The sequence below is a fragment of the Mixophyes fleayi genome, chromosome 1 (genome assembly GCF_038048845.1).
Source record: "Mixophyes fleayi isolate aMixFle1 chromosome 1, aMixFle1.hap1, whole genome shotgun sequence".
In the NCBI taxonomy this organism is placed as follows: Eukaryota; Metazoa; Chordata; class Amphibia; order Anura; family Limnodynastidae; genus Mixophyes; species Mixophyes fleayi.
Genome location: NC_134402.1, coordinates 62,503 through 78,698, shown reverse-complemented (window position 1 = coordinate 78,698; position 16,196 = coordinate 62,503). Strand labels below are relative to the sequence as shown.

Here is a 16,196-nt window from a genome sequence, read left to right as displayed (position 1 = left end):
TTGCAACTGTTACGGAGGCATGCTGTGATACATTGCTAGGAACTGAATTCCTCCCATAACGTTGCCATATAACTTGGCATCAATGTTCATAAAGTATAGGGCTATAGCGATGGCACAAGGCAGTCTGTCTGGGGAGTAATGCTTTGGGGTAACATAGTTTGCTCTAATAGATTTTTAAGTACTATGAAGAAATAAATATATTTGTTCTCACATGGTGAGTGCTCTGTATTCAACTTCTTTCTGAATATTACAGACATATTTACTGAATGGTTTATAAATGTTAATTAACCTCATTAAAGGATAGTGTGGCTTGTCCATATGGAAATTTCATGCCCGCAATAACCTTCTTTACGCCGGCATCAGAATAATTAATACGATGAGCCAATACTATTCAGAGATCTAACTCCAATATTTCATGGGATAGTGGGACCACATAAGCGTCTACTCCCCTTTCTTGGACCTAATGAGATCATTGGGCTGGGGTTGTATTATAATTGTTTATGTTGTATTATTATGAACCATTTCTGTAGTTTTGATTTTATTATAATTTTAGCTTTAGCTGTCTATTTTAAATGACATTTGTTTTCTTTTAATCATTATATTTTTATTGAGGTTTTCATAGAAAGAAAGTTACTGTTTTTGGGGAATGGTAGGGGTACGGGAAAAACAGTATGTTTTTAAGTATTGCACATGATACTCAAATCACCTCCCAGATTCAGGATGAATTCCATTACGCAATTTAAACATTTTTTGCTTTCCATAATTGCTGAAACTAGAAGTAAGTATATATACCTATAGTATAGTCATATCACAGCCATATTGTTGTATAATATTTATAGTCATAATATAATCATCCCAGTCATAACATAATAAATATATATATATATATATATATATATATATATATATATATATATATATAGTCATAATATAGTATAGTATTTATAGCCATAGTATAGTTGTAGTATAGTACATAATATATAGTCATAGTCATTTAGGTCACAATGGCTTAGACTCTTTAATGATAACCACCTATAGTATTAAATATCATTTATGGGACCATATGTTTGATATAAGTAATACCTGGCAATTGTTTATGCGTAATGTTTCTTACCTGCTCAGATACACAGAGAAGAGATCTTGACTTATTAAGCCTTCATTCCACATGGTGTCAAATACTGGAGTAGTGCCAGACACTGAAAGGCTGGGGTAACCTAATCCTAATATTCCATCGAAGTGTGAGTAGTAGAGAAACAATGACTCTGCCTCACTTAGAACGAGACCTTGTTTTTCAGCAATAATGCTCCCCACCTTATAAGGAAAATGTTATTTAGATAGAATTCTAAGCAAGGTATCAATCTTCACACAAAACATGATAATTGCTCCCTCTCCATTGGTGCTTTCCCACACAGACCCTTTATGAAGTATCTGGAGCTACAGATCATTTACATTGTTCCCCTGTGGGGTGGTAATACTTATTATGATCTTAGAGGTTCACAGCTCTATGCATGGTCTCTAAAGGGTGCTCAAGGCCCCCACACCACATCCTTTCATTAATCCATGCTGGACATTTCCATTAGAAATATCAACAAGCTCATTACCTTTATAATGTTTTTGTCATAAACTTTAGGAACATTCTCCCAATTCCCTAGGAATTTTTAGTGTGTTCATTTTATACCTAGATAGCCTGTGTATACATGTATTATGTGACGTAACCATGGGGGACGGGTTACACCTGTACAATAGCACTAAGGAGTAAGCAGCACACCTACACATAATTCAGAACATTGGCCAGGCTAAAACTGTTATTAAGTTTACAATGAGTTGAATGTGTCAACATTTTAAATTAATTAGCACCTTAGAGCTCTTCCAACACACCTATTAGCTGGCTGCCCAGTGTCGTTTCTGTTTTTATATTAAATGTAATACAAATCCATCCAGTGAAAGGCCCAGAACAGGCTTCCTGGGTCAAAGTACTGGCTAGCGTACACCAACAGGAGGTGTGTCTGTTACCTCAACCCTCAAGTATGTCTTCTGGGATCCAATGTTACCAGTCTGTGAAGTTTTCATCCCAATCCATCCAGTGGAAGGCTCAGAACACGCTTCCTGGGTCAAAGTTCTGTGCAGTGTACACCAATGGGAGGACCAACCGGGACCCTAATCCCCCTAAAACCTGGCCAGGATCCAACTGGACCACCTCACGTTGATTTCATCCCAATCAGTGCAGGGGTGTCCGAATTCATAATCAGACAGAGAAACAAACAAACAGACCAATGAATTTAATATATAAGATGTCCTCCAAATCCATCCTGTTAGGATCCCTAGTGCATTCACGAGGCAGCAACAGAAGTGTGAAACCAAATGTCTTTATTCAGGCAAAATATAGGACAAGGATTCTGGTCTGAGAATATGCAGATTTCGGAAAGCAGGATTAACAGGTATACTCTAAACACAGTTATGAACAGGTGACTAATGGCAGGAAATGTCCACAGAAATAACAGGTTCCAGTGAATGCAAATACAGTTTGAATGCAGGGATAAGAATGGTGAGTTACCCAATGCCAGGATGCAAGATTCTGTCCAGGTAAGCAAACAGAGAAGTAGAGTCCAGTGACCAGGCAGAGGTCTGAGCAACACAAGTACAAGCAAAGTCCAGAAGTCTAGCCGAAGGTCAGGGCAACAGGCAGGGCCGGATTAACCCTAGGGCTAACAGGGCTACAGCCCAGGGGCCTCGGGCATCCAGGGGGCCCTTGAAACTGCTCAGCAGCAGTATTGAACGGTCGGGGGCGGAGGCGCCCCCGGCGCGATCAGTGCTGCTGAGCAGTATCACTGCGGTCCTTCCCCGGTGCGCTGTAGTCTCCTTACTGAGGAGATCTCTTGAGTCTTACTCTCACGAGATCTCCTCAGTAAAGAGCGTACAGCGCGCCGGGGAAGGAGGAGAAGGAGGTAAGTGCCGGGGGGCAGCTCGGATCACCGGGGAAGGGGGCGGCTCGGATCACGGGGGGGGGGCTCCTGGGGGAATGGAGGCCCCCTTAGCCCAGGGGCCTCCATTCCCTTAATCCGGCCCTGGCAACAGGCAAACCAGCAGGGTCCAGGAATCAAGCCAAGGGTCACAACAGAAGATCAAGCAGAAATGAAGCAAACACAGGAACAGGGCGGCAGCAGCCAGGAACAAATGGATAAACTGCACAGAGCACAGCTTGAGGCAGGTATTTGAAGCAGTGCGACAGGTGCAGTTCTAATTAGGCATCATGCAAGGAGATTAATTCCTTCAGGCATGTAGAAGAGTTCAGTAACAGAACAGCAGCACCTCTGGTGGTATGAGGTATTGCTGCTAGATACAAAGAACAGGTAGAGTTGTAACACATCCAGTGGAAGCCTCAGAACAGACTCCCTGGGTCAAAGTTCTGGCTAGCGTACACCAACGGGAGGTCCGACTGTCACCTCAACCCCCTTGTATGTCTTCTGGGATCCAATGTTACCAGTCTGTGTGTCACTCACCGGACTGTGAGTGCTACTTCTCGTGTATTCAGGAACCGTGGCCGTCCACCATCCTGAGGGTCTGCGCATGTGCAGCCCTTTCAAGCCTTCAGTACCTGTTGCTTTTAGTTAATTGGCTGATCAGGCAACACTCCCTATTTAAAGCACCTGTGGTCAATACCTCGTTGCCTGATCTTGGAGTCTCATTCCCCATGAGCCTCTGAAGGTGTTCCTGTGTTTCCTCGTGTATTCAGCTCCTGCTGATTCCTGTTATTCGTTTGTGGTTTCCAGACCATTTCAACTCTCCTGTGTTCATCGTGTCTGCAGCCAGCTGATTCCTATCCGCTGCCTCCGTTGCTTCTACAGAGTTCCTGCTCACTTCAACTCTCCCGTGTTCATCGTGTCTGCAGCCAGCTGATTCCTATCCGCTGCCTCCGTTGCTTCTACAGAGTTCCTGCTCACTTCAACTCTCCCGTGTTCATCGTGTCTGCAGCCAGCTGATTCCTATCCGCTGCCTCCGTTGCTTCTACAGAGTTCCTGCTCACTTCAACTCTCCTGTGTTCATCGTGTCTGCAGCCAGCTGATTCCTATCCGCTGCCTCCGTTGCTTCTACAGAGTTCCTGCTCACTTCAACTCTCCCGTGTGCATCGTGTCTGCAGCCAGCTGATTCCTATCCGCTGCCTCCGTGCTTCTACAGAGTTCCTGCTCACTTCAACTCTCCCGTGTGCATCGTGTCTGCAGCCAGCTGATTCCTATTCGCTGCCACCGTTGCTTCTACAGAGTTCCTGCTCACTTCAACTCTCCTGTGTTCATCGTGTCTGCAGCCAGCTGATTCCTATCCGCTGCCTCCGTGCTTCTACAGAGTTCCTGCTCACTTCAACTCTCCCGTGTGCATCGTGTCTGCAGCCAGCTGATTCCTATTCGCTGCCACCGTTGCTTCTACAGAGTTCCTGCTCACTTCTACTCTCCTGTGTTCATCGGGTCAGCGCTCCGCTGCTCTCTGGATATCAGACCGCCTCAACTCTCCCGTGTTCTTCACGTTCCAGTTCTTCTTACTACTGCTTCCAGAGTATTGCCTCGTTCATGCTGGTTTACCTGCCGTGCGCTGCACCAACCTGATTACCGCTTCCACCTTCCAGTGGTCTCTCCTCCTGCCGGCCTTCAGCCGTTCAGGTATCTCTGCACGTCTCTCTGACAGCCTGCTCTCCTGAACCGCGGTATGCATACTTCTCATTGACTTTGCTTGTGTATTGCATATCTAGCTGGACTGAGTTGTGTTCTCCTCCGGAGTCTCCTATCCACTGAGACTATTGCTACCATTGACTTTGTTCACTATTGTCTGGATAGTTATTGTGACTTTGTATATGTAGCAGTGCTGCTCAGTTATCATTGTATTGTGGATATCATCGTGGGATCAAGTTCTGTGTGCCCGTGTATACTCTGCATTGCATTCATCTCCTCGTGCCCCTCCTCACATATATATTGCAGTGGTACAACTTGCTATACGCAGACCACTGACTTCCCTGTTACCTACCTTCACCTGGATTCCATTCCTTCACCTAGACAGCGGTACAACTTGCTATACGCAGACCGCTGACTCTCATCACCTCCTCGCTACTCCTGGACATTCCTCCTCACTATAGCAGTGGTACAACTTGCTATACGCAGACCACTGACTATCCTCACGTTTCCTTGTCCAGCTAGTTCCTCGTTTACAGTCATCTACCCAGTACCAGTGCTGCTAGTCATAGACTTTCCTCGAGCATTCTCTCATCATCTGCTGTTTCTCCTGTTCCGTTGTCACCCTGCTACCAGAGTACCATATTACCAACTATACTACTCTGGTAAGTCCATCATCTGGTGATATCCTGGGCAAAGACTCCTAGTGCCCGTGACACTGTGAAGTTTTCGTCCAAATCTATCCAGTGGAAGGCTCAGAACAGGCTACTGGGATTAAAGTTCTGCCCAGCGTACACCAATGAGAGATCCGAGCGGGACCCTAACGCCCCTAAAATTTAGCCAGGATCCAACTGGACCAGCTTGCATAGGTTTCATCTCAATCGATGCAGGGGTGTTAAAGATATTCGCCAGCAAACAAACAAACTACTTCTTTTGTATATCTAGATTATCACTTATATATTTTTTAATTAGTTGCATTGCCTGAAATAATAAAGATTGAATTTACTTATGTAATATTATTCGGACAATTACGATTTACTTTTTATTAATATTTCCAAAGAGCATTTTTGAAATTGTATCTATTTAGTTATTTTGGATGAGGCAAACCAATTATATCACAGGTAGTCAGGGGAGGGCTGGCAAATTTTAGCCCAGGGGGCAAGACTCAACTCAAAAGCCTATTAGGTACATTTTAAAGGAAAAAAAATGCAGGTGGTTTAGTGATCCAGGCCAAGGTAGCCCACTATGTGACCAGTCCAGGGCGGGGAGATGCCCCCCAGCCAGCCAGCCCCTGCAGGTAGTACAGTAGCATAGTTGATTGAGTAGTTTTGGATATAAAGTATATACCTGAATTTGATGAGACTCTTCTCTTGAGCAATGATGTCACATACACACACATATTATGACATCTGGGCTTCTGCTGGATATATTCTAATATATAAAAGAGAAAATTTGTCCTTCTGTCCTTCTGTCTGTCTTTCTATACAAATCCACATTTTTCAAGCGAAGATCATGAAATTTTGCATACGAGTGTATTAAAACATGACGGAGGCAACTAAAAAAATTTAAAATTGAAATTCATTACGGGGTGGGGGTGGCGAGGGGGGTAACACCTAAAAATCATCGAAAACGACCATAACTCTGGAATGTCTGGAACAATTTACACCAAACCTGGTACACATATGACTTACAGTCTCACAACAAATATTGTGGGGGCAAGACACCCCTAGCACTCCTAAGGGTGGGGGTGGCGAGGGGGGTAACACCTAAAAATCATCGAAAACGACCATAACTCTGGAATGTCTGGAACAATTTACACCAAACCTGGTACACATATGACTTACAGTCTGACAACAAATATTGTGGGGGCAAGACACCCCTAGCACTTCTAAGGGTGGGGGTGGCGAGGGGGGTAACACCTAAAAATCATCGAAAACGACCATAACTCTGGAATGTCTGGAACAATGTCTTGGAAGAAGTTCCAAAAAAAAGGGGAAATATATTTTTTCTGGATGCACCCGGAGGAACAGGTAAGACGTTTCTCATCAAGTTGTTACTTGCTAAAATTCGAGTACATTCCAAGATAGCTATTGCTGTGGCCTCTTCTGGAATTGCTGCAACTTTGCTCCCTGGTGGAAGAACAGCACATTCAGCTTTCAAGTTACCGCTTAATCTGGCCCGAAGTGAAACTCCCGTCTGCAATATCACTAAACGAACAGAAAAAGCTCAGATTCTGCAGCAATGTCAGGTCATTGTATGGGATGAATGCACCATGTCACACAAAAATGCTTTACAGGCCCTCAATCAAACACTTCAATTTTTAAGACGCAATGATTTACTAATGGGTGGAGTCACTGTTGTATTGGCTGAAGATTTTCGACAAACATTGCCGGTCATTCCAAAAGGAACAATGGCGGATGAAATTAATGCATGCCTTAAATCATCACATCTTTGGAGGCATGTTCGCACTTTGCGACTAACCACAAATATGAGAGTTTCTCTGCATGGCAACACAATGGACGGTCAGTTTGCTGATCATTTGTTAAATATTGGGAATGGTTTAATGCCGCTTCATCTAGTAACTGGTCTCTTCAAACTCAGAGAAACACTTTGTAACACCGTTGTGTCTGTTGAAGAACTCAAGGCAAAAGTATTTCCAAATATTCAACAACATTTTACAGAGCATAAGTGGCTTTGCGAACGTGCGATTCTTGCACCAAAAAATAATTGTGTAAACAACATCAACTTAAAGATTCAAGAAGAGTTGCCTGGAGAAGCCATATTATACAAATCAATAGATACCGTTGTTGAAGTAAATTAGGCTGTGCACTATCCTACTGAATTTTTAAACTCTTTAGAACCTCCCGGAATGCCACCGCATAACCTGGTACTGAAGATTGGATCACCCATTATGCTTCTCAGAAATTTAAATCCTCCAAGACTTTGTAACGGTACAAGATTAGTAGTCCAAAAGCTCCATTCTCATGTCATTGAAGCAACTATTTTGACAGGCTGTGCAAAAGGTGACAATGCTTTCATTCCACGCATACCTCTCATTCCATCTGATATGCCATTTCAATTTAAGCGTCTACAATTTCCAGTTCGTTTAGCTTTTGCCATGTCTATCAATAAGGCCCAAAGACAATCTTTACATGTAGCTGGAGTCAACTTGGAATCACCTTGCTTTTCTCATGGACAGTTTTACGTTGTGTGCTCAAGAGTTGGATCACCAAGAAATTTGTATGTATTTGCCCCAAATGAAGAAACGAGAAATATAGTTTATCAAGCTGTTTTGAAGTAATTGTTTATCGGTTCGTTCCATCATATACAGTTCAAATACAGTTTGACATTTTCACTTTTCACCTTCTACTGCTCCAATTTTAACATGATATTTACATGTATGTTTAATATTTAGATTGATTTTTGTAAATAAACATTCTTTAAATCCCGGGCAACGCCGGGTATTCTGCTAGTACTGCATAAACCTTATTAAGCAGTAATAATAGTCTTCCCCAGCTACAGTTGCTGGTAAAAGGCCCTTGTTATTCTTAAACTCTAAATACAAAATATAATAAACTGCACATCAATAATATGTAAATATGTTTCTTTCCAGTACATAGGATGATTGGACCTTTCTAACCCTACAACATGCATACACAAGGCAATGACAAGTCATTAATAGACATTAGACTGTTAGCTCACTTGTACAGTCAATGGTTATGGTTCACTCACCTGCACGGTATCATAGCCCAAAATTCCCCTCATACTTCCTGTCCCATAAGAGATTGAAACCACTTCAGTGGAAGTATGAAAACTGGAGGACAAGTGAGGATTAAATTTGTGGTGGTTTGCTGGAGAATAAATGCAGAACAAATTTATTTCAAAGTAATTTGTAAGGCACATGTCTAGAATCTCCTTTTATAAGGCTTATTTAACCTGTTCATAGGCAAACTGAGGGGCGGTTTCCTAGTGCCCGGAAACACCCCTCCAAGCCTGGGGCACTGTATAATTGAGGTGGCTGGACCCAGAGCCGGATTTAGACCTCATGGGGCCCTAGGCAAGATACTTGTTTGGGGCCCCCTCCCTGAAAAAATTCATAGCACTATAGTTTTTTAGCATAACATATACCCCTATTCAGGGGCTGGCTGGCTGGCAGACTTTACCCCGGGGGGGGGCAAGCATATAGCACTGGCCCATAAGTAGCGGCCCATTTTTAAATTGTGGTCTCACTGCCAGCCCTGGGAGGGCCCTTTGGGGACCGCTGGGCCCTAGGCAATTGCCTAGGTTGCCTAGTGGTAAATCCGGCCCTGGCTGGACCCTGCCCCCGCTTCACACTGCTCTGCTTAAAAAGGGAGAGCTGTGTGCACCTAACAGTAGTGCATGAAGCATTGCCCATGTATATTATAGGGATAGGAAGAGCTGGAGAGCAGCGAACCACTGTCTAATATTACAGTCACGCCCCCATGCATGCTGGTCACGTCCACTGGTGACGTGGTGTGGAAAACCCCCTCTACAAAATCCTGCGCTTGCCCCTGCTGTTAATGACCGGAGATGTTTTCTAACATAATGACGTGACCAGTTGTCACATATTTTGGGTTTGTTGGAAACACAAATCTATTTTTATATGATGTAGATGGATTTTGTATGTTTGACAGGACTTCCTTCTAGTGGCATCTTAGATGATTTATGTCCATATTGTAAGTGCAATATACAAGGAATCGCGAGGATTCCACTTGGTGTCCTCTATTTCCAGCACTTAGAGATGTGTATTGTGTTTGATGTATCCGATAGTCACCAACAGCTGCTGTCACATTTAGTATATTATTACAGTTAGTTTAGGGGAGGTCGTGGGCATTGGGATTTCGTGTAGAATTTAGAGATTTATTTAACAAAACCCTATTGCTGTGGAAAGAGGGTGGGATTATAAATAAATGGTGATGATGATGACGATGGATTATCACTGGGGCCTCAGCTCTTTCGCTGTGTGAGGGTTTCTGAAATTACTGCAATAAATTATTTTTCTTATTGCCCAGTCTCCAGAAAAGATAGACATTCAGGTAGACATAACGGGCCTGAGTCATTAGGGAGAGCAAGGCCAAAAAAAGGAGCAAATTTGATTCTGGACAAACCATGTTTCAATGCAATGGGTGCAAATTAGTTTATTATTTTGCACATAAGATAAATACTGGCTGTTTTCATGTAACACACAAATACTTGACAGCTTTATTTTTATGTTGAAATCTAAAGTTTATCTAGGACATGCCCTACCCCAACTATTTACCTCTCCCTCCAGTGCAACATGAATTTGCCAAGTAGCAAAGTTACTCCATTTTTTTTGTTTGCTGTCCTTAGTGACTCAGGCACACCATTTATACCTGCCGTCATTTTTTATACATAAAATATTTTTTCTCATTTAAATAATGGAAGTAGAAGCCTAAAAATTGGTTCCTTGCGTAGAGCAGAACGGGGGTAACCCTTCTATTGCTGGGGACGTCCTCTACTGCCACTACTGGCCTCCCTTAGTACCAAGACATGTGACCATTAGCTCAGGAGATGACAATGAATTTCTATTCAGTTTGCTATTAAAAGGATTGTCTTACATTTAAACTTGATGTTTATTTAGAAGATTTAGGGGCTAATTTAGGTTTGGTTGTAAGTCCATTTGCACCGTGCAAAAATGCAACTTTATGGAGCCGCACATGCGGACAACTTGCCCCTATATGTGTAGCTGAGCACATCCTATACTTGTGCTTGGAGAGGTGGACTTGGAACCTCCACTGGTGGGGGCATGGGGATGTATGTCAGACACTTATAGATGGACATGGGGATGTATGTCAGACACCTATAGATGGACATGGGGATGTATGTCAGACACTTATAGATGGACATGGGGATGTATGTCAGACACCTATATATGGGCATGGGGATGTATGTCAGACACTTATAGATGGACATGGGGATGTATGTCAGACACTTATAGATGGGCATGGGGATGTATGTCAGACACTTATAGATGGACATGGGGATGTATGTCAGACACTTATAGATGGACATGGGGATGTATGTCAGACACTTATAGATGGACATGGGGATGTATGTCAGACACCTATAGATGGACATGGGGATGTATGTCAGACACCTATAGATGGACATGGGGATTTATGTCAGACACTTATAGATGGACATGGGGATGTCTGTCAGACACTTATAGATGGACATGGGGATGTATGTCAGACACTTATAGATGGACATGGGGATGTCTGTCAGACACTTATAGATGGACATGGGGATGTATGTCAGACACCTATAGATGGACATGGGGATGTATGTCAGACACTTATAGATGGGCATGGGGATGTATGTCAGACACTTATAGATGGGCATGGGGATGTATGTCAGACACTTATAGATGGACATGGGGATGTATGTCAGACACTTATAGATGGACATGGGGATGTATGTCAGACACTTATAGATGGACATGGGGATGTATGTCAGACACCTATAGATGGACATAGGGATGTATGTCAGACACCTATAGATGGACATGGGGATGTATGTCAGACACTTATATATGGACATGGGGATGTATGTCAGGCACTTATAGATGGGCATGGGGATGTATGTCAGGCACTTATAGATGGGCATGGGGATGTATGTCAGACACCTATAGATGGGCATGGGGATGTATGTCAGACACCTATAGATGGACATGGGGATGTATGTCAGACACCTATAGATGGACATGGGGATGTATGTCAGACACCTATAGATGGACATGGGGATGTATGTCAGACACTTATAGATGGACATGTGGATGTATGTCAGACACTTATAGATGGACATGGGGATGTATATCAGACACTTATAGATGGACATGGGGATGTATGTCAGACACCTATAGATGGAGGCGTATCTCTGCGTGTACCATGGATCTAGTGAATGTATCTAGACGTTAGATGTAAAGTTTCACGTATATTATCATCTGCAGATACATAATGTCATAAATGAAGTAATTGATCTCAGTCTCCCTTTCGGTCAGACGCTGTCACCAGCCGGGAGGGGGCGGGGTTAATCGGGACAGCAGTCACTGACCTTGGAGACAGGCAACAATCAGACTGCGCAGCTGGAGCCTCTGGAGATGAGGTGAGTACCGGGGACTGGGGGTGTTATATCCTGGCTATGTCTATACATGTAGAATTGTGTGTGTATATACATATGGCAGTATGTATGTGTATGGCATTGTGCCCGTGTGTGATGTGGCTGAGGGGTGACATGGTGTGTCTGGGGGGTGGCATGATGTAGTTGATGGGTGGCGTGATGTGGCTGAGGGGTGGCGTGATGTGACTGAGGGGTGACATGGTGTGTCTGGGGGGTGGCGTGATGTGGCTGGGAGGTGGCGTGATGTGACTGAGGGGTGACATGGTGTGTCTGGGGGGTGGCGTGATGTGGCTGGGAGGTGGCGTGATGTGACTGAGGGGTGACATGGTGTGTCTGGGGGGTGGCGTGATGTGGCTGGGAGGTGGCGTGATGTGACTGAGGGGTGACATGGTGTGTCTGGGGGGTGGCGTGATGTGGCTGAGGGGTGGCGTGATGTGGCTGAGGGGTGGCGTGATGTGACTGAGGGGTGACATGGTGTGTCTGGGGGGTGGCGTGATGTGGCTGGGAGGTGGCGTGATGTGACTGAGGGGTGACATGGTGTGTCTGGGGGGTGGCGTGATGTGGCTGAGGGGTGGCGTGATGTGGCTGAGGGGTGGCGTGATGTGGCTGGGAGGTGGCGTGATGTGACTGAGGGGTGACATGGTGTGTCTGGGGGGTGGCGTGATGTGGCTGAGGGGTGACATGGTGTGTCTGGGGGGTGGCGTGATGTGGCTGAGGGGTGACATGGTGTGTCTGGGGGGTGGCGTGATGTGGCTGAGGGGTGGCGTGATGTGGCTGGGAGGTGGCGTGATATGGCTGAGGGGTGACATGGTGTGTCTGGGGGGTGGCGTGATGTGACTGAGGGGTGGCGTGATGTGGCTGGGAGGTGGCGTGATATGGCTGAGGGGTGGCGTGATGTGGCTGAGGGGTGGCGTGATGTGGCTGAGGGGTGGCGTGATGTGTCTGGGGGGTGGCGTGATGTGGCTGAGGGGTGGCGTGATGTGCTTGGGGGGTGGCGTGATGTGGCTGAGGGGTGACATGGTGTGTCTGGGGGGTGGCGTGATGTGGCTGAGGGGTGACATGGTGTGTCTGGGGGGTGGCGTGATGTGGCTGAGGGGTGGCGTCATGTGTCTGGGGGGTGGCGTGATGTGGCTGAGGGGTGACATGGTGTGTCTGGGGGGTGGCGTGATGTGGCTGAGGGGTGACATGCTGTGTCTGGGGGGTGGCGTGATGTGTCTGAGGGGTGACACGGTGTGTCTGGGGGGTGGCGTGATGTGGCTGAGGGGTGACATGCTGTGTCTGGGAGGTGGCGTGATGTGGCTGAGGGGTGACATGCTGTGTCTGGGAGGTGGCGTGATGTGGCTGAGGGGTGGCGTGATGTGCTTGGGGGGTGGCGTGATGTGGCTGAGGGGTGACACGGTGTGTCTGGGGGGTGGCGTGATGTGGCTGAGGGGTGGCGTGATGTGTCTGGGGGGTGGCGTGATGTGGCTGAGGGGTGACATGGTGTGTCTGGGGGGTGGCGTGATGTGGCTGAGGGGTGACATGCTGTGTCTGGGAGGTGGCGTGATGTGGCTGAGGGGTGACATGGTGTGTCTGGGGGGTGGCGTGATGTGGCTGAGGGGTGACATGGTGTGTCTGGGGGGTGGCGTGATGTGTCTGGGGGGTGGCGTGATGTGGCTGAGGGGTGACATGGTGTGTCTGGGGGGTGGCGTGATGTGGCTGAGGGGTGGCGTGATGTGTCTGGGGGGTGGCGTGATGTGGCTGAGGGGTGACATGGTGTGTCTGGGGGGTGGCGTGATGTGGCTGAGGGGTGGCGTGATGTGTCTGGGGGGTGGCGTGATGTGTCTGGGAGGTGGCGTGATGTGGCTGAGGGGTGACATGGTGTGTCTGGGGGGTGGCGTGATGTGGCTGAGGGGTGGCGTGATGTGTCTGGGAGGTGGCGTGATGTGGCTGAGGGGTGACGTGATGTGTCTGGGAGGTGGCGTGATGTGGCTGAGGGGTGACATGGTGTGTCTGGGGGGTGGCGTGATGTAGTTGAGGGGTGGCGTGATGTGCTTGGGGGGTGGCGTGATGTGGCTGAGGGGTGACATGGTGTGTCTGGGGGGTGGCGTGATGTGGCTGAGGGGTGACATGGTGTGTCTGGGGGGTGGCATGATGTGGCTGAGGGGTGGCATGGTGTGTCTGGGGGGTGGCGTGATGTGGCTGGGGGGTGACATGGTGTGTCTGGGGGGTGGCGTGATGTGGCTGGGGGGTGACATGATGTGTCTGGGGGGTGGCGTGATGTGGCTGAGGGGTGACATGGTGTGTCTGGGGGGTGGCGTGATGTGGATGAGGGGTGACATGGTGTGTCTGGGAGGTGGCGTGATGTGGCTGAGGGGTGACATGGTGTGTCTGGGGGGTGGCGTGATGTGGCTGAGGGGTGACATGGTGTGGCTGGGGGGTGGCGTGATGTGGATGAGGGGTGACATGGTGTGTCTGGGGGGTGGCGTGATGTGCCTGAGGGGTGGCGTGATGTGCTTGGGGGGTGGCGTGATGTGGCTGAAGGGTGAAATGGTGTGTCTGGGGGGTGGCGTGATGTATGATGTAGTTGAGGGGTGACATGCTGTGTCTGGGGGGTGGCGTGATGTGGCTGAGGGGTGGCATGATGTGGCTGAGGGGTGACATGGTGTGTCTGGGGGGTGGCATGATGTGTCTGGGGGGTGGCGTGATGGATGATGTAGTTGAGGCGTGACATGGTGTGTCTGGGGGGGGCGTGATGTGGCTGAGGGGTGACATGGTGTGTCGGGGGTGGCGTGATGTGGCTGAGGGGTGACATGGTGTGTCTGGGGGGTGGCGTGATGTGGCTGAGGGGTGACATGGTGTGTCTGGGGGGGGCGTGATGTGGCTGAGGGGTGACATGGTGTGTCGGGGGTGGCGTGATGTGGCTGAGGGGTGACATGGTGTGTCTGGGGGGTGGCGTGATGTGGCTGAGGGGTGACATGGTGTGTCTGGGGGGTGGCGTGATGTGGCTGAGGGGTGACATGGTGTGTCTGGGGGGTGGCGTGATGGATGATTTAGTTGAGGGGTGACATGGTGTGTCTGGGGGTGGCGTGATGTGGCTGAGGGGTGACATGGTGTGTCGGGGGTGGCGTGATGTGGCTGAGGGGTGACATGGTGTGTCTGGGGGGTGGCGTGATGTATGATGTAGTTGAGGGGTGACATGCTGTGTCTGGGGGGTGGCGTGATGTGGCTGAGGGGTGGCATGATGTGGCTGAGGGGTGACATGGTGTGTCTGGGGGGTGGCATGATGTGTCTGGGGGGTGGCGTGATGGATGATGTAGTTGAGGCGTGACATGGTGTGTCTGGGGGGGGCGTGATGTGGCTGAGGGGTGACATGGTGTGTCGGGGGTGGCGTGATGTGGCTGAGGGGTGACATGGTGTGTCTGGGGGGTGGCGTGATGTGGCTGAGGGGTGACATGGTGTGTCTGGGGGGTGGCGTGATGGATGATTTAGTTGAGGGGTGACATGGTGTGTCTGGGGGTGGCGTGATGTGGCTGAGGGGTGACATGGTGTGTCGGGGGTGGCGTGATGTGGCTGAGGGGTGACATGGTGTGTCTGGGGGGTGGCGTGATGTGGCTGAGGGGTGACATGCTGTGTTTGGGGGGTGGCGTGATGTGGCTGAGGGGTGGCGTGATGTGTCTGGGGGGTGGCATGATGTGGATGAGGGGTGACATGGTGTGTCTGGGGGGTGGCGTGATGTGGCTGAGAGGTGGCGTGATGGATGATGTAGTTGAGGGGTGACATGATGTGGCTGAGGGGTGGCGTGATGTGTCTGGGGGGTGGCGTAATGGATGATGTAGTTGAGGGGTGACATGATGTGGCTGAGGGGTGGCGTGATGTGTCTGGGGGGTGGCGTGATATGGCTGAGGGGTGGCGTGATGTGTCTAAGAGGTGGCGTGATGTGGCTGAGGGGTGACATGGTGTGTCTGGGGGGTGGCGTGATGTGGCTGAGGGGTGACATGGTGTGTCTGGGGGGTGGCGTGATGTGTCTGGGGGGTGACATGGTGTGTCTGGGGGGTGGCGTAATGGATGATGTAGTTGAGGGGTGACATGATGTGGCTGAGGGGTGGCGTGATGTGTCTGGGGGGTGGCGTGATATGGCTGAGGGGTGGCGTGATGTGTCTAAGAGGTGGCGTGATGTGGCTGAGGGGTGACATGGTGTGTCTGGGGGGTGGCATGATGTGTCTGGGGGGTGGCGTGATGGATGATGTAGTTGAGGGGTGACATGGTGTGTCTGGGGGGTGGCGTGATATGGCTGAGGGGTGGCGTGATGTGTCTGGGAGGTGGCGTGATGTGGCTGAGGGGTGACATGGTGTGTTTGGGAGGTGGCGTGATGTGGCTGAGGCGTGGCGTGATGTG

At 48.5% G+C, this 16,196-nt stretch overlaps 1 protein-coding gene across 1 annotated transcript in view; it reads right to left on the bottom strand.

The window, feature by feature from the left end:
* The window catches only part of LOC142095197 (pepsin A-like), an 81,153-nt gene that overhangs the window by 38,620 nt on the left and 26,337 nt on the right, over positions 1-16,196 (bottom strand). The window contains exons 4-5 of the mRNA XM_075178106.1: positions 8,391-8,509; positions 1,115-1,311 (exon numbers count right to left, since the gene is read on the bottom strand). Of these exons, the coding sequence (XP_075034207.1) occupies positions 1,115-1,311; positions 8,391-8,509 (316 nt within the window). The remainder of the gene's footprint in view (positions 1-1,114; positions 1,312-8,390; positions 8,510-16,196) is intronic.